The sequence below is a fragment of the Strigops habroptila genome, chromosome 6 (assembly GCF_004027225.2).
Source record: "Strigops habroptila isolate Jane chromosome 6, bStrHab1.2.pri, whole genome shotgun sequence".
Lineage (NCBI taxonomy): Eukaryota > Metazoa > Chordata > Aves > Psittaciformes > Psittacidae > Strigops > Strigops habroptila.
This window is the reverse complement of record NC_044282.2, coordinates 34957637-34973135: the sequence shown is the minus strand read 5'-3', so window position 1 is coordinate 34973135 and position 15499 is coordinate 34957637. Positions and strand designations below refer to the sequence as shown.

At 37.0% G+C, this 15499-nt stretch overlaps 1 protein-coding gene across 1 annotated transcript in view; it reads right to left on the bottom strand.

Moving 5' to 3' along the window:
• EYS (eyes shut homolog) overlaps nucleotides 1-15499 on the bottom strand; it is a 797046-nt gene that overhangs the window by 707144 nt on the left and 74403 nt on the right. The window contains exon 6 of the mRNA XM_030490420.1: nucleotides 12547-12706. Coding sequence (XP_030346280.1) covers nucleotides 12547-12706 — 160 coding nt within the window. The remainder of the gene's footprint in view (nucleotides 1-12546; nucleotides 12707-15499) is intronic.

Sequence of the window (15499 nt, the reverse complement as noted above, 5' to 3'; positions counted from 1 at the left end):
CTACAAATCTGAAATTCCTGTAACAGCTGTATCCTTTAAGCGAACTTTACAACTGTTCCTTCCCACAATGAGGTCAAGAAAACCTAGTAACTCCAAACTGTTATAAAATTTATTAGAATCTGAATACTGCTGAGAAATACATAATTTATGGTATTAATATCTGATTAAGTGTTAAATGGATGTCAGGAGAGATCTCCACAGTAATCCACTTAGCTTTTAATGCCTAATTATCACTTCATAGTGAGAGAGAGCTGAATAATTGAGAAATGCAATACTTGGAGAACTCAAACGAGATTTTTGTGTGCAATTATGCATGTTATTCTTCTATCAGGAATAAGTTCAGCAGGTACAAGGAACAAAGCAAAAAAATTGTATAACAGTTATAAGAGGGACAGGAAATAATTTATATTAAAGTGTTTAGTGTTGTACTGTTTATTTTTAAAAATTACCTTACGTTCTTACAAGTTAAATTGTTTAATTACAAATTCTATGCCTGAGATATCAATGAAATAAAGTGTGACCACGAACAAGCACAAACTAAGGTTATACATGAACAACACGAAACATTTTTTTACTGCAAGGGTGACCAAGCACTAGAACAGGTTGCCCAGAGAGGTGGTGGAGTTTCTATCTTTGGAGATACTCCAAAATCCATCTGGACATGGCCCTGGGCAGCCTGGGGAGTCTGCTTGAGCAAGGGAGTTGGACAACATGACATACAGAGGTCTGTTTCCAACCTCAACCATTCTGGACCTGGAGCTGGACAGAAGTGGTATTAAGGGTAACAAGAAATAGTATTTCATATATGTAAGAGCCACCATAAAAAGTAAATTCAGATATAAAATATAACTGCAGCCCAATGAAGTGTAAAAGCATTTTAGCAGACATACAGAAATGATCCCAAGTGGATCCTAGAGAGATGAAGAAACCACTAGCATGGTCATATTCCTCCCAGGGAAGGACTGCAGATTCTCTAACACTGCCCCCAACACCACCACTATAAAATTAGATCTGCCCCAATAATTATTATATTTTTAATATTCCAATTACATTACCATTAAATTCTTGGCTTTATATACATGTACTTTTCCTTTGCCCATAACCAAGACTGTTACCATAACAGAACCAGTTAGAGTCGTATGTACTAGTAGGACTGATTTTACAAATAACTTCTTGAAGGTCCTTATAAAGAATATAATTCGCAGTTGCCTTCCATATTGCAGAGTGTGGAAAAGTCAGCACTTCTAATAAGGGTGTTTCATTTTTAACTGACTCAAACATCTTAAGCAATAAAATCGGAATTTGCTTTTTTTAGGACTTTAGTTGCATTTGTAGTTGCTAGACATGTTTTTAGTTTTATGTTACCTGCTTTGGTTTATTTTTGCAATTCTGCACTCATTTTAATGAACTAGATGATCTCAAGGTCTTTTCCAACCCTAACCGTTTCATGATTCTATGATTCTAATATCACCACTTTTTTTTGCAGAAACTATGTAAGTAACAACCAGTATGCTAATAAAGAGTATATATCTACACTAAGCGTTTCCCGTTCCCTATTTTATATGGCAACCAGCTTATCAAGCAAAATATATTACATGACCTAATACCGTTCTTCAGTACACAAGTACTGGGACTGCATCATAACTCCTTTTCCCCCTCTCCCCCCTAAAATCAAAGTAATTTTAGCAAGCTACAACTTCTTTTCTCCTTCTGTTTCTGAGTGTAGTAACACCCAGGTAGATTTAGTGCATATCTGCACATGTGTGCAATTGCAGATATACACATACACCCATTACTTTTTGACCATTTAAACAAAGAAGCGAGTAGGAGCATTAAAAAAATAGCTTCTTTGGCAGGACATGGTCATTAAGATTCCTCTTCTGAAATGTGGGCCCTTACATCCATGCTATTGTATTTACAGGCCATGGAAACTCTTAAGTCTAAAATAGGTCAGATGACTGGAGTCTTTAAAATTCTCAATTCTTTCACAGAACCTGTAGACAGCACAGAGTGACAAGCCTGGTACAGCCATTTACACTGTAGATGCTTAAAAATTAGCCATAATTTATTCAAAAAACTTTACATTGAATTATTTTGAAAGACAATAAATTCGCCCAAAGGAATTTTTATGGGACCCACTAGAAATTAGAAAATAGGTTTTCATAGATTCTGAACATTTCCTCATTTTCATTTAGAGTTGTTTAGAACTGAGCAGTAAAAGTATTCTTAGAGAAGTCTAGGTATAGTAATTAATCTTTGTGCTTTTCAAAGTAAAGCAGTTACAGTAAATGAGGAAAGAGTAAAAAGAGGAGATGTCATCTACCTGGACTTGTGCAAAGCGTTCGATACTGTCCCACATGACATCCTTGTCTCTAAATTGGAGAGACATCAATTTGATAGATGGACCACTCGGTGGATAAAAAACTGGCTCGATGGCCGCACGCAAAGAGTTGTGGTAAATGGCTCGATGTCCAGTTGGAAACCTGTAACGAGTGGTGCCCCTCAGGGATCGGTGTTGGGACCGGTCCTGTTCAACATCTTTGTCGGCGACATGGACAGTGGGATTGAGTGCGCCCTCAGCAAGTTTGCCAAGAACACCAAGCTGGGTGGTTCGGTTGATACACTGGAGGGAAGGGATGCCATCCAGAGGGACCTTGACACGCTTGTGAGGTGGGCCGATGCCAACCTTATGAAGTTTAACCAAGCCAAGTGCAAGGTCCTACACCTGGGTGGGGGCAACCCCAGGCACTGCTACAGGCTGGGCAGAGAAGAGATTCAGAGCAGCCCTGCAGAAAAGGACTTGGGGGTGTTGGTTGACGAGAAGCTTAACATGAGCCAGCAGTGTGCGCTTGCAGCCCAGAAAGCCAACCGCATCCTGGGCTGCATAAAAAGAAGTGTGACCAGCAGGTCGAAGGAGGTGATCCTGCCCCTCTACTCTGCTCTTGTGAGACCCCACTTGGAGTACTGCGTACAGTTCTGGTGTCCTCAACATAAAAAGGACATGGAGCTGTTGGAGCGGGTCCAGAGGAGGGCCACGAGGATGATAAGAGGGCTGGAGCACCTCTCGTATGAAGACAGGCTGAGAGAGTTGGGGCTGTTCAGCCTGGAGAAGAGAAGGCTGCATGGAGACCTCATAGCAGCCTTCCAGTATCTGAAGGGGGTCTACAAGGATGCTGGGGAGGGACTCTTCCTTAGGGACTGTAGTGGTAGGACAAGGGGTAATGGCTTCAAACTTCAACAGAGGAAGTTTAGATTAGATATAAGGAAGAAGTTCTTTACAGTGAGGGTGGTGAAGCACTGGAATGGGTTGCCCAGGGAGGTTGTGGATGCTCCATCCCTGGCGGTATTCAAGGCCAGGTTGGACAGAGCCTTAAGCCACGTGGTTTAGGGCAAGGTGTCCCTGCCCATGGCAGGGGGGTTGGAACTAGATGATCTTAAGGTCCTTTCCAACCCTTACGATTCTATGATTCTATGATTCTATGATATAAAGAACTGATCTGAAAATTCACACACGTAGGTGTTAAAAGTGTCTGCCTGTAACTCAGACAGTTCAACAATCAAGCATAAATGACTTGGTTTTGATATCAGAATTTGATAATTCTATTACAGGCTATATGAAAGATCTGTCTTTAGTAAAGTTGTTATCATAAATATTTAAACGAAGATTTAGTTAAGATCAATATACATAGTTTTTCAATCCCCTTGGAATAAAATATAACTGCATACAGATAAAAAAAATGTCTTGACTCTACAGCTAAACATGAAAACAGGAACATATAATTCATCCCATTGGTGGAGAGATTTCTACTATAGGTGGGATGAGGATGCTTACAACTGTCATCTCCACTGACAAAATATGGAATCTGGACAACTTTTTTAGGCTAAATTATTACTTTTTAGATTGCTAAAGACACCTCACACTGAATTAGCTCATTCATTGATGATCACTACCTGTCTCTTAATATTTAATTAAAAAAAGAATGAATGATACAGCCATCTCAAATGGCAGCTGGCTTCACAATGTACGTACCTATCTGCAGTGGTATGTGGAAAATAATCTATTATTTTTGTCAAAATTTGCAGTTTTAATGATAATTTCTCACTTACTTTACTTCCCAAATTCCTTGTCTCTCCATTTTAGAATGGTGTTTTACAAATCCCTGTGAAAGTGAGTTATTCTTCTGACAGGAGGGGATTATAAAAGTAAACTCAAGAAAAATGAGGTATTCATACTTCTCTAATGACACAGATTTTCTAATTAAGATATAAAGCAAATAGTTTCCATTAGCTCCTGAAAAACAAGCTTTCACTGGGATTGGAGCGAACGATTCTGAAACTTGAACTCATCATATACTAAATCTGATTGGGTGAAAGATACTAGACACATCTGCACCATACAGTGGACCAGTTTTCTAGGAAGCTATTTCTCCTCTTAGGAAAGCAACATAACCTTTTAACACAAAGACACAGACGACCTAGTAAGTGACAGCAGTCTAACTGAAACACTAAATACTGTCCCAGCTTCATAGACTAAGGGGATCCAAACTTCAATTCACAGCATCCAGTTCAAGTGAACATTAGTAGGCTTATTCTCTTTTTATTTACATGGAGCTAGATTTAAAGCTTTTCAGAAAGATCAAGAAAACTTCCACTGACCACAGTGAGCTTATGACTTAGCTGCATGAATTATAAATATGGACACATAGCCTTGAATGTTTAGTACGCAGTTAAAATTTCACCTTCTCCTGGCTTAGAATGAAATGAATCATTCAAGGACTCTTAAGGAATAGTGCTTTCTGAAAGCTTCTCTGTAACTATTGTTTTTAGCACAGAGGCTGTCAGCTGAGTTACTTTTTACAGAATGTCTTTGTATTTGTTTGAGATGTATTTTATTAACCTTGGCTCTTAAATGAACTCATTATTCTGGAACATACAATTTGACTTTTGACCACCCAATAGATTATCTGTCCTTTCTCTTAGCTGCCTCCAGGATTTAGCTGGAAACCTGGCCTTAAAGATTCAGCCTTTGGCAAAGTCTTTTACAGACCTCCTTTTCAAATAGTCTCTTACTCTCTTGGGAGCAGGGGCGGGGGGGGGGGGGTGTGTTTCCTTGTTGCCAAAGTGCCCTTCACGTCTCACTAAAGAAGATGGTTCATTAAAGAAACCCCAGGATACTTGAAGAATATGCAAAATATTTTTCATGCCTGAAACAGAAAAATTTCATCTATCTTTATCCCCTTTCACTGTCTTTTAAACTCATCCTAAAGGGAATCAGTCAATCATCGTATATGAAATATGAAGAAATCCAGAACCACCACTCACATAGCCATTCACAGAGAGAGAACCTTCCAGAATAAGCATCCTACGCAGCCTGGATAAACAACATCATCCTTGACGGCTCCTCTGCCCTCTGAAGAGGAATGAATGCCACACCTGGAGTTCCAGAAAGGTGGTGGGAATTACATATATTTATATTATATATTATTTATATATTATAAAGTTTTATAAAAATTCCTTGGCAGATTTGCTCCTTACTATTTTGATATAAGAATTCTGGATTGAGAATAGGATGATATGGGTTATAAACCTGGAGTAAAGATTAATGTCAGTGCACTGGGACAGCAGCCCGAATTTGCTGGGTGCCACAAAGATTGATCATAGAATAGTTTGGGTTGGAAGGGACCTTTAAAAATCATGTAGTCCAACCCTCAGTCCCCTCCCCAGCAATGAGTAGGGACATCTTCAACTAGACCAGGTTGCTTAGAGCCCCATCCAACCCAACACCCTTAATATTTCCAGGGATGGGGCATCTACCACCTGTCAGCAGCCTGTGCCAGTGTTTGACACCCTCATCGTAACAAATTTCTTCCTTACATTTAGACTGAACCCACCCTCTTTTAGTTTAAAACCATTACCTCATCCTATCACTACAGGCCCTATCAAAATTTTTGTCCCCCATCTTTCTTATAAGACCCCTTTAAGTATTGAAAGGCCACAGTAAGGTCTCCCTGAAGCCTTCTCTTCTCCAGGCTGAAGAACCCCAATTCTCTCAGCCTGTCCTTATGGGAAAGGTGTTCCATCCTTCTGATCATTTTTCTGGCCCTGCTCTTGACCTGCTCCAACAAGTCCATGTTTTTGCTGTGCTGAGGGCTCCAGAGTTGGATGCAGTGCTCTAACTGATGGAGTTCTAATGTTATTTAATGTTCTTATTAATGATCTAGAAAGCAGATGAAACAGAACTTCAATCACATACGGTTTATACTAAATTGGTGGCACATACAGAGGAGACACATACAATAGAAACACATGTAAAAACATTAAATATTTTGAAGAAACATGTTTTAAAAATGAGCTATGTCTCAGGAAATAGAAATTGAAGCAAGTATATTTCAGAAAAAGTAAACCTGAACTATTCAGAAAGTCCCAGAATGAAGACCAAAGCAGAGAAGTTATGGCTGAACGTAAGTTTCCAATGTAACACAAGTTAAAAAGAAAGCAGTTAAGGCACAGGAAAAATACACATCAATAACAGACATCAATAACACAGATGAAACTGTGCCTATTGTGTAACGTATCTGAATGGAATGTTGGTTTGGTTTTGATTTTGTTTTGGAAGGAACAACTACTGAACACAAAGATTGAGAAATAGCTTAAGAAAGCCTTGAAGATTTAATTCTTATGTTCCCGTAATTATAGCTTCAGTGGAGATACAGCTCACTATGTCAGCTAATGATGTGGTACATTCTGTCTGAGAAACAGAAAGCAGTACTTGGTTAAACATGATTATCCATTCTTTAAAGACGAAATTTGATATTCACGTTGGTGTAAGAATACTGTAGTGGATTGGTTTAGTTGAACATGGTAAAACAGGTAACTTAATCATGTTTTCTACATAGTTTCATTCATGATAATTTCTTCAGAAACACTGAATTCCAACTTGAATGCCTCCACCTTAGAGAAAGGCTTCAGGAGCTAAACGATGTAAGACTAAGGTCTTTTAAAGAAACAAAACAGAGCTGCAAAGATCAGCTGTGTAATGAACACAGTCACTAAATCTACATGATAGTGTTGTTCATCTCTCCAATGCATCTTCTATTTTTAAATGTGTTATTTCTAAACCTGTACTACACACCTTATCATGTTTCAAACCCATTAATGTGATAGGTGATTTTACAGCACTGTCAACAATTTTTCTACCTAGGCAAGATCTGAAATGCTGTTCCCAGCTGAGCTAATCAACACAGGCTCAGCTGAGAAGCAGAAAAAATGTCTCTATGGCTATTACAGATCATCAACTTTTTAAACCACTTCAAACAACTTGTTCTGAAGGCTTTTTGACTGAATTTACATAAAAGGTGTACTTCCCTGCTGTTTCTTATTTATGATTTGATGATTTTTTTGGGGGTGATATACAGCTAATTTGAATGTACACTATCTCTCCAGCTGCCTCTCTGAATGACTAAAGAAAGCTTAAAATTCATAGTTTCCCTTGCCAGTTACAGCTGATTCACATGTTGGGTAATGAGAATGAATAATGCACTGGTGTTCTCAATGAGAGAGATGAATGGAGATCCATGGAGAAAAGACCTTTCCTTTTAGATTTCACTCTGACTGAGTAAACAAGACCAAAAAAAAAAAAAAAAAAATTACAGACACTGATATCTGTGAAGAGATGCCAGAAGAGACAGACAAGCTAAAGCAAATCAGCAGAGGTCTGCAAACTCCCTGAGAGTAAATTTGGGAGAGTGTGCCTTAATAAAATGAGCCCTGGTAGGTATTGGAAAGTAGGAAAAGAAAGTAGTAGTTTGTTTTGTATGCACCTGATTTTGAGGTCAGACTTTCATGTGAACACACTGATAAGGAAACACTCCTACTACATCTCTGAAATTCTGCTACTTTTAAAATAGTCAGCGATGCAGAGCACCACTCTGGTTTGAGTGCTGGTCTGACAGTCCCAGAAAGTAAAAAGTCAAAGAGTTTGTACTTTGCTCAAAAATAAAAAGAAGCTTGTCAGAGATGAGTGAAAGTTTTTAAATTCATGAGCAGCTGTAGACAGCTGGAGTATTCTACGTGTCAAGTTTAAGCGCGAATTTTTAAGCATGTCTTCCAGATGAGAACTTTACTAATTATTTACTCAGAAATGCATAGACATATGCTTCTGAACAACCTACAGCGTCTTTAAGTTAACCATGTAATATATAACTATTCTTGATGGACTAAAATTCTATCAAAATTCTTTCTTATTCATATGGGCAAAATATATTTACTGTACAGTGATTTAAATTGGAAACTGAAATGCTAAGAAACATGAACATATTCATAGATATTCTGTGCATTGGGAACATTCTGTTCCATTTTAAAAGCAGCCAGAACTTCAATACTGACATTATATTTCCCTTTGAAATATCAAGTAGAACATTTTTATAGTCTTTTGGCTTTTCATGCAATTGCTGGATGCCAAAGAATAAAAAGCATTTCAAGCGTGAAAATTTCAGTAGTCTTAATATTTCCTGTGAAAATCAAGAACTGAGAATAACTGCTGACTTAACCTCCTGTAGGTCACAGTCTGCTTGGAGTTCCCACAAGTATGGTACAGTATCAGATACTAGCCCCCTTGCTTAGTTTTCTAAGTTTATCTGATTCAAGTTAAATATTATGCCACTATGGTTTAATAATTTGTTCTTTTTAATTTTTGATTGCTTATTTCTCTATCCTTTTATCTCAGTTACTACAGTGGAATGCTCCAGATGGACTGCAACCATTATGTTTTCACATAATTCAACTTGCTATCTTCTTAGGTGAGAAATCTTTGTAAGGACCCCTGCCCTAGCTAAAACCATTTGCATTTCACCCTAACTAATACTATTCAGCCACGCCTTCTAAAAGGCATTTTAAACAGCAGGAAACATTTCTAGACATCTGCTAAAGACTATTAGAGATTTAAGTACTTTGGTTGTTGTTTTTGCTTTCTGTCAGTTATCACTGAAAGTTCTTTAACAGAAAATTGAATCCTTTGCAAAGCAGTGAAGTGTTCCCTTTTTCTTCATTTAATGAAGATAAGTATTCTGAGTGAATTCCTCTAGTAATACTTAGAAAGTTACTTCTTTTATTCCATTATTTCAGTCCATAGTCATTGATGTTTGGAATCTGTGTGCACAAACAATTTCTCTTTCAAAGGTGACAACGGTAATAACACATGAAGTGCAATGAACAAAGCTTCAAATGACAGCATCTGTTGCTCAGACATATACTGCTCTGTAATTCCAGTGACATCCCTGTGATATAGAGACCTTCCATGACGCTACAAAAAATCCTTTACCAGCTCACGTTTAGTACAGGGAACTGTACTAAACAGAGCTGTAGAAGAAATGTTATTGTTCTTTTTATCTGTTTGAGTTGAGACTTATAAGACTTCCACTGTACGTCAACATAAAAGAGGGAACTTCCCCAAATATTCTGGAAATGGCTGAACGCCTGCTTGCCAATAGGAAGCAGTGAATGAATTCCTTATTTTGCTTTGACTGTACGTGTAGCTTCTGCTTTGCCTATTAAAACTGCTTTTAGAAAGGAGTTCAACTTTCAAAGGTTTTCCTACTTTTACCCTTCTAATTCTCTCCTCCATCCCCTCGGGGGAGAGTGAGCGACTGGCTGTGTGGTGCTTAGCTGCCCACCAGGGTTAAACCATGTCACCCCTGTATTCTGAAGAACAAAGTGATTTAAAAATCTGGATTTGGCTAGATAGAAATGGTATAAATTATGCCGTGTTGTTGTTTTGTTCATAGCATAAATGTTGTCTTACCTAGATTGTAAAAGATATAGGAACTTTTATATCTTCTTCTCTGGACCATTAGCTATTATGGCACCAGAGCTACTTTCTGCAGAAAACTGTTACGAACCACCTACATAGTTCCATAGTGCAAGCTTCATCCAAATCTCTTTATAGTCATTTCCCATATACCTGTACAAATTAGCAGCACTGTCTCAACTCAATAAAACAATGAGATAAAGAGGGAAAAAAAAAAATGTGGATAAATCCATGAATTATCTTGATGAGTATTTTAACAGGAAAGTTTGAAGATGAGGAAAAATTATCTAACTGAAGTAGTACTTTAAATTATGGTTGGTGAGTTTGCTTGGGGTGCAGTTCATTTTAGCAGCAGTGAGATTATTTTAATTAAAAGTCTTTTCTACCAACTAAATGAAGTGTCTAACATGCCCAATCAATTCCTGCCAATATGATTGCTCTACACACAAGGAAAGATAGTCATTAATTAGCGGAAGCTTCTTCAAGGACAATTGGTCTCCTGTGCAAAACCTCAAAAATTGCTGACATGGATTGTTCCATTTCAATGTCATAAGCCACGTTACTTACATGCACTGTTGTAGATACAAACGTTTTTATCCACTTTCAGAGAAGAGAAAAAGGAAAAGGAAAATAACGAACTAACTTTAGAAGGAGGTCAAAAGTACAAAAGCTGTAACATCTATTCAAGAAAAATAACTATACTTTATAACCTTTTTATTGTCTCTTTTGACCATTTAAACTGACCACAGATTTTTTTTCAGATATTTTTCTGTATCAACTATCCAAAACGTATTTTACATATAAACAGAAATAAGAAATGCAGTTTAAAATCACATTTTTATTGTGATTGTAGAAGCTAAGCTTCTACAAGGTTTCATTTAAGAGTATGTAACAAAAAGGAATTTTTGTTACTGCTTTTTTAAATCAAGTTCTGCTATTCACAGCTGACAATGTTACACCATGTCATATTTCTTTTCCCTAAGATGTCTACTGCAAATATGATTTAAATGTTAATGCAAAGGCTGCAGCTGTAGTGTGTATAATTTATAAACACAATTAAGAACAATCACATGTGAAACTGCACTAGCCTTTCTGGTTGCAGATGCTATTTCATTCAGAGTCAAGTAAACATGCCAAATTTGCCACTGCAGTATCCTTCCTTCTCTCCCTTCCCAAACACATAAATGAAACAACAAACAGGTATAAACGAAAAATGCTATGGAACAAGATTGAAGAAGAAACTTATTATTTAAAAAATAGAAGTGAAAACCAAAATACATCTATTACAATATAAAGAACCTCCTGCAGTGATATCCCACATAGGAAAAAATCTTGACTTTACATTAAGATTTCCCTGAACCCTGAAGTCAATTCCACTTGAACTCAGTCATAACTCAGTGTTTAGTAAGGTTAAATTGTATAAATTGTATGTATTTATTGCCATTTACTGTAGTCTGTCAGACTTTTGTTTGATGATTATGCCGTACAGTAGAGACCTTACTATTATGTCAAAAGCCTTGAAGCATTGTAGTTGAACATTATTTTTATTAACAAATCCATACTTTTAGCTGTTGCACCAATAAAAAGTAACTGAAGATTAGTTTGAAGAAAGAAGATCTTAGAGGTGATAAGGTGGAAGTGAAAAAGGAAGCTGATACTTACAACTCTCTGGGATATGATTCTATAATTTCTATCTATCTCAATAGCAGCTCAAGTCAATTTTCTCTTTATAAATACTAGCATTCTTTTAGATTAATCTAATTTTCATTCTTCAGGTAATTAAGTTTCTATCTTTTAATTGGTTATTCTTTTAAATTCTGGTAAATCTTTTTTGGCACTTATCTTTAAATTTATATACTTATGGCTAATACCCGTTTCCTTAATGTTACCTAAAGCTGGAGTGAATCACATTCAATGCTCCTCTTTCAGTACCCTTTCTATGCAAAGATTGGTGAAGGATTGTAGAATCCAACCTAAATGAGGTTCTATTTAAAGGGTAAGACTGGAGGAAAAACTAGAAATTGTTTTCCTTGTCAAATAAAACCCAATCTGGTTAATCTAAACTACTTTTCTAAGCTTCTTCTGTAGCCAATTGAAAGAGTAACACTTCTGAAGAAAATGTTTCTACCACTAGCAAATATCCAATAAAGGTGGTCCTAATTCCCCTCTGAAAACGCTTACTCACTGATGATAAATAGAGCTTCGAAGACTTGTTTACTAGGTCTCACATTACTTTATAGACTTCTAAAGTCATGTGAAAGTGAATCATTTAACTCCACCCCAAATTAAGTTGCATAAATCATTGGTGGCCAACCACAGAATTAAAATACAAAGTGGGATTCAGCTCTCAGAAAAGTAGAGTTACCTGAACAAATACAGGTTGATACAAACTAACAACCTTCCTGGACTCCACTGATTTCATCTTCAGGAACTATAATGAGATGACAGACATCTAGCTCACATGCAGAACTTCTACATGCAGACGTACACTTAAGTCTCTTAAACTGAAGCTTAATCTATGTCTATTCTTATTATAACCTTGATTGGAAGCTTCAGAAGTAAACCTGTAAGTTTTATTTAAATTTTGCAGACATCACAGCAGAGGGCAGAAAATGCAAAGAGATGTGATTACTCCTCCAAACACTTCTCTATTCCTTATTTTTGAAAATTCAGCATTCCTGTATTGAATATTTAAACAGAAATGAAATTACAAACTTCTACATGATTTGTATATACCTTACCTGTGAAATTATGAGGACACAAACACTGAAACAAAGGTTGCTCTCCCAGTTGGCTCATATCGATGCAAGTTGCTCCACCAGAACAACTATTTGGGTAAATTAAACATGCATTTTCAGCAAATTGGCAAAATTCTCCTGTCCATCCAGGTGCACAAAGGCACTAGATATAACAAACATACAAACAACAACAGAACAACCACTGAGAAAACACAAAATTAAAATTTAATGTCAAAGTTTGTACGAATTAGTCTTGTATTTTACTACTGAATAAAAGTACAGCAGAATGCAGTGTTATATCCAGCCGAGACTACTCAACATGCCTGTATTTGTAGATGATAAAACAGTTTAAAGAGTCAGAACTCACGTACCATGTCTGTTGAAAAAGTGTGGGAAAAGAGGGTACACAAGCAGGAAGAAAAGGCAAGATAATTACTGGTTCTAAGGGATGGAGCTGCCTGCAGGAACAGAAGAACTGAGTATGCAAAAAAGATTTAAAAAGCTTTGAGTTTAAGGAGAAACCAAGCAGTGATATTAACACAGCCTGCAAGACAAACACAGAGGCCAACCAGTCATGACAAAACATAATATGGGGGTTCCGTTATACATTCTGACCCTATCTGTTAACTAAAATAAATAAAACTAATTTCTGCAGAGGAAAGGGGAAGATTCAAACTAGAGCTGCTCCTTTAAGAAAAAAATGTATTTCTGGAGTAGTTGAGAAATCTTTGGTAGTCTTCACACATTACATATCTTTTGTTTTGGAACAATGATAATACAATCATGACTCACTGAGGCAAAGAGTTTCATTTACAAAAAAAATGAACTAAAACATAGGAACAAATATGTTACATCATTATTCCATTATTATGACAGAAGCATTATTATGACAGAAACATGTTGGCAGAGTCTTTTTACTTCAATATCCTTCAAGGGCCAAAAAGCACCATTAAAAAAAAAAAAAAAAAAGATGACACTAGTTATAACTAGAAACAAAAAAAAAAAGACATTGAAAATATTCTCTTAGAATACAAGCTTAATAGATTAACTTCTCAAAAGAGTCCCGTGAAACCTATAAATTACAAATGCTCTGGTAAGGATATAATTAATAGCTTGCCTTGAATCCAATTATAAGGGCAATAAAACAGCATAGCCAGCAGTAGCATAAAAATATTTTAGAACTTCGTGAGGGTGTAGCCAGCCAAAACGTGTAAGCATTTCACATGTGTACAATGTGACCAGCAAAGGGATGCACAAGGGTGTAGTTGCACATGATGTAACTAACAAAATGTTGCCAAAGGAGGAGATTAGCTTAAGGCATGGAAAATAGGCAGGACATAGTGTTGAATACAGAAGAAGAATGACAGGCAAGACACAAAAAAGCCCCAAGGCAAGCAGTATCAGAAGAGGAAACCCACTTTTTTAAGGGAGGGAGGGGGTAAAAAAGCATGAAATGTCAAACATGAAGAGGAAGAGCGCAGCAAAAGGAAAACAAGCTCACTTCAATAATGACTTCTCTCATGAAATTGCTCATAAGACAGATTGCCTTGACTTTGGAAGCAAGAATGACCAAGGACCAGAGCCATGACGAATAACTATATGGCACCAGCTCCATAGTATTGTATAATCACAGATTATTTAGATTGTAAGTATTGCAGAATAACAGTATGTAAGTGTAGTGTGAATGGCTAACATGTAAAAACTATTAAGTATGCTCTTTATTAATTCAGTAAAGTTTTGTTTTAAAAATTTGCCCAGCAATTCAGTCTTCTTAACATTCTCATTACAGTGATCTCTGATCCCCTGATATACATCTTTTGTAAAAATGAACACTATTCAGGTGGCCAAGTGAAGAAGACTTTAAGAGAACTGCAGTAACGGGAATCCCACATTGTGAAACTCTGACTTGAACTAATGAAACAGCTGACAGCTAAAGTGGGCTGTCATCTCTTGAGTGACCCACACGTAAAAAGAACATCATATGCAACAGCATTAGTGTGACTTACGTTCTCAGGGCCTGGAAAAACTTAACGTTCTTCAGAGGCTTTATATTCCTTAGTTTTTATTTTCTGAATTCCCAATCCCTGCATCTCTGTGTTTGACAACACCCACACATGATTCTGCTACTTCCCAATTCCATTCCGTTCAATCTCCAGAAACACCTGCCACTGCCAATAAACCGACCTTGTCCCTGATGTTATGTTTGGTTAACTTCGACACTACTATAAAAATGTAAAAACAACATGGCATGTTTTAGGTAGCTGTATCTATGGCAATGCCTACCTTTGTCATTCAGTATACAAGAGCTTCCCTGAACAAATCTATAAAAATATTATTTTTTCTGTATGTCAATATATTTTACCTTCACAGATTCCTACAATAATATAGGTTGAGAGAGACCTCTGAATGTCATATAGTCCTACTCCTTGCTTAGAGCAGTTCAGCTTTAAAATCCAAGCTGGTTACTGAGGACCTTGTCTTGAGCATATCCAAGGACAGCAATTCCACAGCCTTTCTGTGTCACTTGCTCCAGGACTTAATTGCAGTCGCAATATATTATAAACAATTTCTTCTTCTTAGTTAGTCAGAATTTCCCTTATTGCAACTTGTGCCAGTTGCCTCTCACTCGATTGCTGTGCACTTCTGAGAAAAGTTTGGCTCTGTCTTGGCTGTGATCACTCAATAGGGAGCTGAAGAATTATATTCCCATTCAGCTTTTTGTTTCAAGGCTAACCAAACTCAGATCCTTCAGCTTTTCTTCATATATCATGTGCTGCAACCTTTTCACAATGTTGATGGTTCCAATCTTTTTTGGTCTTTCTTTTTGTTTGTTCACCGAATCCCAAAAGCTCACACAGTACTCTAGGGGCGGCTTTGCAAGTGCTGAGCAGACTTGATCTGCTGGCTATACTTTTTCTAATACAAGCCATTATTAGATGAAGCTAACCTTTATCAT